Source organism: Hypomesus transpacificus, chromosome 13, assembly GCF_021917145.1.
Source record: "Hypomesus transpacificus isolate Combined female chromosome 13, fHypTra1, whole genome shotgun sequence".
Lineage (NCBI taxonomy): Eukaryota > Metazoa > Chordata > Actinopteri > Osmeriformes > Osmeridae > Hypomesus > Hypomesus transpacificus.
In genome coordinates, this window is record NC_061072.1 from 7,354,827 (window position 1) to 7,362,797 (window position 7,971).

General features: G+C 42.5%; 1 protein-coding gene across 3 annotated transcripts; it reads right to left on the bottom strand.

Moving 5' to 3' along the window:
• Nucleotides 1-402: 402 nt before the first annotated feature.
• Nucleotides 403-7,971, bottom strand: LOC124475302 (cartilage intermediate layer protein 1-like). Of its 3 annotated transcripts, none has more exons than XM_047031800.1 (5): nucleotides 7,887-7,971; nucleotides 5,002-5,039; nucleotides 4,493-4,595; nucleotides 1,913-2,087; nucleotides 409-1,567 (listed from the first exon to the last, which is right to left on the bottom strand). In XM_047031800.1, exons 2-5 carry the CDS (start codon nucleotides 5,029-5,031, stop codon nucleotides 1,447-1,449), a joined length of 429 nt encoding a protein of 142 aa, XP_046887756.1. In that variant the 5' UTR covers nucleotides 5,032-5,039; nucleotides 7,887-7,971; the 3' UTR covers nucleotides 409-1,446. The 3 variants fall into 3 exon arrangements, with proteins under 3 accessions (XP_046887758.1, XP_046887756.1, XP_046887757.1); XM_047031801.1 differs by lacking the exon at nucleotides 7,887-7,971 and adding an exon at nucleotides 5,342-6,244; XM_047031802.1 differs by lacking the exons at nucleotides 4,493-4,595; nucleotides 5,002-5,039; nucleotides 7,887-7,971 and adding an exon at nucleotides 2,204-2,336 and having other exon boundaries at nucleotides 403-1,567.

Here is a 7,971-nt window from a genome sequence, read left to right on the forward strand (position 1 = left end):
TTCCCTAATCATTCTCCTTTCAGTTTCGTTTCACTCTGCGATTCTCTGGATCAGAAACTTACATGTTCATGCATGTTTGAAATTCATGTTCACAAAACAAATAGTAGACTATTATGTTTTTCGATTTGCAAACCCACTAATTGCCGACTTAATCAGACCGCAGTTAATTAAGTTGGCCTATAGCCTACAAAGGCAACACACCACAATATCGAAAAAAGTCGCAATAATTTAATTTTGTTTATTGCATTCTTTGAAACAACAACATCTTCAAACCCGGCACCTCATTTATACCATGAACTGATCCATTCACGCCACCTATGAAAAGAGAAGAGATTTGCTCCCACCTAGAGTTTCACTGCAGTTATATAAGTTGTTCCAGTGGTGGTATAATTAAGGCAAACAAGAACATTTTACAAAATAAAAATTATATATGGTAAAATATAGATATTTACAACTTATGTCAATAGTTTATAACAGTGGGAGATTTAAGTGAGATTAAGAAAGCTATAGTTTGTTATATAACTTTATGGTCATTTAAAAAAAAATTCTAGCTGTTATTTTAAGGTAGAATTGTTACATCATGTTACTTTAACAGGACCCGCACTAAAAAGAATCTAACACAATTTACATCCAAACACTATTTCAAGTCCCATCAAATGATGTTATTAGTTATTGCAATCTTTGACCATTCTTCTCGAACTACGTAGCTGGTCCTCTCTGGTCCTCACTGGCACAGGTAGAAAGATATTCCCCTTACAGGAAGTGTGCTTACTTGAGATACTTGCTCGCCCAATGCCGAGAGAGCGGCAATCACCACTCTAAAGCAAAAAACGAAAAAGAAACAACTGGACTGGGATTTTAAATTGAGGTACTGATGTAAGCGTTTAATTACCTCCATTTTTTCCTGATGCTTTGATACTGTAGCAAGCTTAGTGTGGATGAAGGCAACGTGATGCCCGATAGGTTACAGCACAGGCCCATGAATGTCGTTTATTACCAAACACACAGAGGAGACCTCATAACACAACGGCAACACCCCTAGAACCCACTATCATCTTTTACTGCTAGGCTGAACTGTAAAGCCTGCGGTACTTCGCTGGTTTTCAGTTAACATTTTCCTCATGATATCCGACAACAATGGCTAAACTGTAGTTTCTGTTCACATCTATTGCTTCTGAGTAGTTGAGGGCACGGCCTGTCTTAGAGTCTTCAATTTTCTTTGTCATTTTTTGTGAATTTGCAACTGAACACTGAAAACAAATCTAGGATTTGAAGTTTTTATTGTTTCTCTGCATACTTGTTGACTATTAAACCAGCAAGTCAGCATAATATGGGGCAACACAACAACAGATGTTAGATGTTGATGCTGCTACAGAAATACATCAGTTATCACTGCTAGACTACTGGGGAAAGTACACATTGAACAGTCTTACACCCCTTGAGATATTATGGGATGGCATCTCCAATTTCCAAGCTAAGCCGACAAGGACACCGAAACCGGACTTGGTAGTCCTTGCAGTATTGGTCGGGGCCGTTCTTGCATACAAACCCAACTGTCGTAGAGAAGCTATACAGTGGGGATACAGATGTGTGTCAGTCATCATGCTTATATACAGTGCCTGCTAAAATGCATCCTATCTTTAGTACTATATCCTGATGAACTTACATTTCTATGTTTTGCTCTCCTGTTTTTAGGCAAAAACAACTATCTCAAATCAAATGTGTTGTCTGTTTTTCAACTCAGAGACCATTTGAAGGCCCCTCTCTTCTGAGATACATTTTACTTAATGCATTTATACTCACCTTCTTACTAACATACTGCATGCAGTGTAAGTGGATATAGATGAAAGTATGTGCTAAAAATTTGCCGTAACTATAAAGTAAAACAGAAAATAAATTGCCACTCCCTTACTGGAGGAAGTGTTGGCCAGTCTGGGCGGCAGGAGTCCCTGTGTCCACAGTCTTGCTCTCAATGGCGATTGGTCTGGCACAGATCTCACCACGGTTCTCTCTCCGCAGGTCCGACAGCGACTCCCAGTCACCGGTACCGGAGGGATCATCACGATCGTACCACTTTGTCCAGCACACTGCAGCACAATAGAAATTTAGTTAGACAAGTCTGATTTCAAATTCAAATATTCTTTATTGACATAATTGTGATGATGTTTGAAGGTTAACAAATATTGTTATAATTATCCTTAACCTTTATCGTCCTCCAGTCCATGTGCAAAACTTTTAAGGGGGTTGTGTTTCATATTGTTAAGATGGTTAAGGTCACATGGTAGGGAAAGCATGCGTTCGACATGACCCGACTTCATGCGGCGCTGCAGTTGGCTGCAGGCGGCTGACTTGAGACAGTGAATTCTGGTTAGACTTTTTGTCTGTTTATCAATCCACGTTTTTTTCCGTTCTTGTGTTCTTGCGAACTCGTTTGACGTCATCTTTTATTGCCCAAGTACGGTTCCAATCCAAAGAACGCCAAAAATACCCGGAAATTTTCCTGATCCGCCCCTTTTATCGAGGATGCATCGGATGGTGACTTGACCACCGAGAACGCTTCGGATTTCCCAGAAGTCATTGCAAGATGTCAAGCGAGGCGGATAAACCTCACAACTGTAATTTTTTACTTTTCATATTTCAGCTAAACGGGTAAATCAGCATCTGAATTAAAATTTGACGAGAAATAAGCAGTTCAGTCGCTGAAAATGTTCTTATTTTATTGATGAAACGGCTAATTTGTAAATTTGCTCCGACTTGTCAATAACATAGCTAGCATCTCAGTGTAGTGCAGACACTAGGTACTGTAAGTTAGCAAGGGCTACAGAAAACTTAAAATTACAGGTAAATGGACCATATCTTTGTAGTTAGTCAGTGTTATCATAATGCTGCGAGTCCAGGAAAACCCTAACCATCTCAATTCATTCTCCGTCCTTGCAAGACAATTCTTGCAAGGACGCTTGCAAGAAGGTTCTTCAAAAGAATGTACTTGCGTTCTCAGCGTTCTTCGGATTGATAAACAGCCACTAGGTACGTTCGACATGACCCGACTTCATGCGGCGCCGCAGCCGGCTGCAGGCGGCTGACTTGAAAAAGTGCATTCTGGTTAGACTTTTTGTCCGACTTGAGACGGCGCCGAGGACACGTCACTGTGACGTCGCCATCAAAGTAACGTGAGATCGATTCGAGAACTGCCGGCTGTGTAGCCGAGCGCATTTTCTCAATAGCAACTGCACGGGTTCAAGTGACGACACAGCTATTTCATGATTGGCCAGACTCACACACGACAACTTTGACACGTGTTTTGGAATATATTAGGACACCTTCAGTTTCGCCAATGCTCAAATCCAGACCAAACAGTTGAACTAAATAAAAAATGTATGGAAGAAAGGGTTTTACTCTGCCTCTTTACAAACGGAATGACTAAGTTTAATTATAAATAGAGTAAAGTAAACAAACAGCGCTTAATTAACTGTGACTGACGTCAACGCAGCAAATCATGAGAAGCTGAAATGTCCGACTTCACGGAGCCGCTTTCAACTCCTCCCCGACTGCAAGCGGCCACTCTCGCCGGTCGTTTCATGCAGCCGCAGTCCATGTCGATCGCACCTACTGACTGACATAGGCCGAGCTTCAATTTTGTCACTTCCTGTGGCCAATTGGTAAAAGCACAGTTGCCTTTCGCATCATGGCACACAATTAGGTTAGGCCCTTCTCTGCATGCGAGCACATAAAAGGTCTGATTTTAACAGATGTTGAGTTCTTATCGGTTGGAGTTTAAAGCATTAAACAACTTGTTTCGTTTGGTTCAAAATCATTGCTGTCTGAAATTCAGCGACAGATTCAAGGGAAATAATTAACGTGCTAACTAACCGGCAAGTTGGTGAACTAGGGTACATCAGACTTGCTATAATGTTCATATTCAAATGAATATGTATTAATGATTGTATTCCTGTATGTGTTAGGCTACATTGTAGTTCCATAATTTACTTTATTTAAAACCAAACATGACATGATTTAGAGGTGTAAGCTATTATGCGGCAAAAAGGAGCGCAGTCCGACTTTAAAGGTCACTTTGCAAAAGGTATTTTGTTCTCTGGAGGGACCATAACAATTCTTTACACTTTTTTTTTGTCAAGGCTGATTTTTGTATGAGAAATAGTATTAATTTGATACTACACATAGTGGGTTTATACACTAATGTAGGTAATTTTTGATGGTCAAAAAAGGGTGTGTGGCAGATTATGTCATTTGAAAGAAAATGTTCACGGATGAGGGAGCAGCACCCGTCAGATTATGAATCTACAAACCCCCTAAACCAAGGTCACATTCCTTTCCGCTAGACCACAGGCAGTCATGAAATTACTAAATATCCAAATGTGAAATTAAAGTGTAAAATCAACACAGTATGTCAATATCAGCATGACTCCACTGCAGCCCAACCTGCTTTCAGGCATAGATCTCAGTCACACCATGGCCGGACACACATACGTACCCTCCAGAGGCGGAGGCGGAGGTGGAGGCGGAGGTGGAGGCGGAGGTGGAGGCGGAAACCCAGGTGGTCTTGCCAAAGAAACAGCAGCCAAAGCACACACCACCTAGAACCAAACCAAAGGAACATCACCTGAGGTTGACTACACCAGTCAGTGTGGGACATCAGCAGTTTCCCAAAAACAAGACAGTGTTGTCTTCACCAATACCTGGTCAGATAACAAGAAGTTTGTTTGACCTGCTGTGATCACATTGACACGTTTTTGGATGGTCTGCTGATTCTGAATATTTTTTACAATGCACAGTAGCATCCTATACAGCAGGAAAATGTTGACACAGCAGTGAAAAATGCTCTATATTTTCAAACCAAAATCCCATTTAGTAAAATAAGTTAAATCAAATTCAGAATATGCTCTCTGTGCCTTACTTGATTGGTGTAAAGAATAAAATAAGAGCTGGCTTTAAAATAAATACATTTCTACAGCCAGGAAAACGGCAGAAGAAAGGACATACCAGTAGGATCATGATGAAAGGCCTATTCATGACTTTCCCTGGATGGGGACAAAGTTTGGGATGTTAAGAGTTGCAAATCTGTGGCTGTGACGTTTCCATTATATGGAAAACATATACCTGGATTATATACATATACACATTGTATACAGATACACATTTTTTTAAACAAAAACACAACTAATAGCAGTTAAACAAAGCCACTATATGATTTTTCTCTTGATATAAAAAAAAAATACCAGTGAATGCAGAGTAAAAAAATATTAGAGTATAACTATGTTTCGACACTGCACTTACATATCTTTAATTCATAGTTCATGCAGTATATTCTGTCCTCACTTACCTGTTTTTGTCTCAAAGTTTTATGCACAGGCACTACCCAAGACCCCTTGTGATGACGTGATCCTAAGTTCTGTGAAATAATCTAGCTCATGGTCTTTTTACACGTTACAGACAAACCCACATATACACACACCCACACACACAAACATACCTACACACCTAAGTCTATTCCTGATTGGGTGCTTGCTATAGGGACATTGTGAGACCTCCTCAATTGTCTGCAAGGTACTGCCTGTACATTTCTGAATAGGCTGGATATCATACTTCAGGGTTTTCCTGTTTTGCAAGGATTGTTCAGAAAGGAATGTCCAAGTCAAAACAGATGCGTAGGGTTGTGTATTGAACTTGGGCTTCACTCTGTCCTCCTAACAAATGGAGGTGTTGGGTTCCTGCACTCAGGGGTCCTCCGAACCCAAAGCGACGTACAAGGGAGAGAATAGTCAAGCTACAAGCATTAGAACCCTGGTGTAACAATAAATACTACTTTACATAAGAAATAAGAAAAACTAAATATGAAAGAAAAGAGCAGGAAGGTAACCGCTGCAAGTGCAAGTTGGGCACTAGTCGAAGTGCCAGTTTATGAAGGGAGGTGCTCTCTGAAGAGTTGGGTCTTTAAAAGCTTCTTAAAGGTAGAGAGGGATGCCTCTGCTCTGGTAGTGCTTGGCAGCTCGTTCCACCAACGTGGAACTACAAATGAGAATAGTCTAGATTGCCGTACTTGCACAGACGGCAGAGCTAAACAACGCTCACTAGACTAGCGCAGAATGCTGGGTGTAACATTTGCCCTTACAAGAGCATTTAGGTAGGTGGAACAGAACCAGCAATCACTCTGTAGGCAAGCATAAGTGACTTGAACTTAATACGAGCAGCTACAGGCAGCCAGTCGAGCTTAATGAGCACATTTACATTTATGCATTTAGCAGACGCTTTTATCCAAAGCGACTTCCAAGAGAGAGCTTTACAAAAGAGCATAGGTCACTGATCATAACAACGAGGTAGTCCCAAACATTGCAAGCAGCCAAAACATGAAGTATACATTGTGAAAAACTAAACAAGTGCCAAAGGGAAGACCCATAAGAGTAGCAGGGTGAAGTGTGCCCTCTTCGGTTGGTTGAACACCAGACACGCTCCGTTCTGGATCATCTGTAGTGGTTTCACCACGCAAGCCGGTAGGCCTGTTAGGAGGGCGTTGCAGTAGTCAAGGCGGGAACTCCCCAAGGTTTGCACCAGCAGCTGGGTGGCATACTGGGTTAGGTACGGCCTGATTCTGCGGACGTTGTATGGCGCAAAGCGACACGAGCTGGAGACAGAGGCCATGAAGGCCGTGAAGGGTCAGTTGGTCATCAATAATGACCCAGAGGTTTCTCGCTGTTTTGGATGGAACAAGAGATAAAGAGTCAATATTGATGTTGTGGTGGATGACCTGTTTGGCTGGAAAGACCATCCGTTCCGTGTTGGCCAGGTTCAGCTGAAGGTGGGGATTTTTCATCCATGTGGATGTATCAGCAAGACAGTCCGAGATCGGCGCCAAGACAGTGGTGTCCTCAGGAGGGAAATACAGGAAAGGTCATCGGCATAACAGTGATAGGAAAAACCATGCGAGCGGTGATAGGGCCCAACGAGGTGGTGCAAATGGCAAAGAGAAGTGGTCCCATCTCCGAGCCTTGGGGCACCCCTGTGGCGAGGCGGTGAGGTACAGACAGCTGACCTTGCCATGACACGTCGAACGAGCGCCCAGTGAAGTACGATTCAAACCAGGAGTGCGCCTTCTACATTCTGGGCCACGTTCTAGGCATAAATGGGGGACCGAAACTTGGAAACATTCTAGGTCACATTCTAGGCACACAGTGTTCACACATCTAAACACCATTAACACTTCACCTCACAGCAGGTAAGTGTTTTCTCATGCATCTTCAATAGTTTAATGCTTCTCCCTGGCTAGGTTTGAGGCACCCTTTGAATAGCCTGCAACCTGGGCAGCGAATTGAACCCAACCATTGTAGTGGGAGAAGTCCAAGTCTCTCCTGCTCTTGAAGGGGAAATATGAGTCCACCTCCATTTTGGTGGCACAGTGAGAAGGGGGGGATTTCACACATTTGTGGGATATGTAGTCATTGACGACAACAAACTAAGGTGCAATGTGCGTCATTTAGCCTTTGAAATGAGCAGGGAAGGAGGGAGAGAGAGAGAGGGGGAGAGAGAGAGAGAGAAATAGAGAGAGAGAGAGGGGGAGAGAGACAGAGAGAGAGAGAGAGAGAGAGAGAGAGAGAGAATGAAAGAGTGAGGGAAAGAGACTGAGAGAGAGAGATTGAGAGAATGAAAGAGAGAGGAAGTGAGACTGGTAGAGAGACTAGTAGATAGAGTAGGGTTGTTTCAGTGAATAGGTATGCGATCATTGCAAATTAGCTATGTACAGTAGAATACCTGGACCTCCAGTCCAACACCTGGGGGGTACTCCAGAAAGCAGGTTATGTGACATACCCGGCTAAATTAACTCCCCAACTGAAACCCAGTGTTATAGCAACATTGCTGGTGGGTTAACTCACCCGGTTATTTTGCATAAACTGCTTTCTGGAAAATCCCCGTGGAGTTCTGTGTACGTGCTGCAGAGGCTGTTTGGCAAGTTCAGAA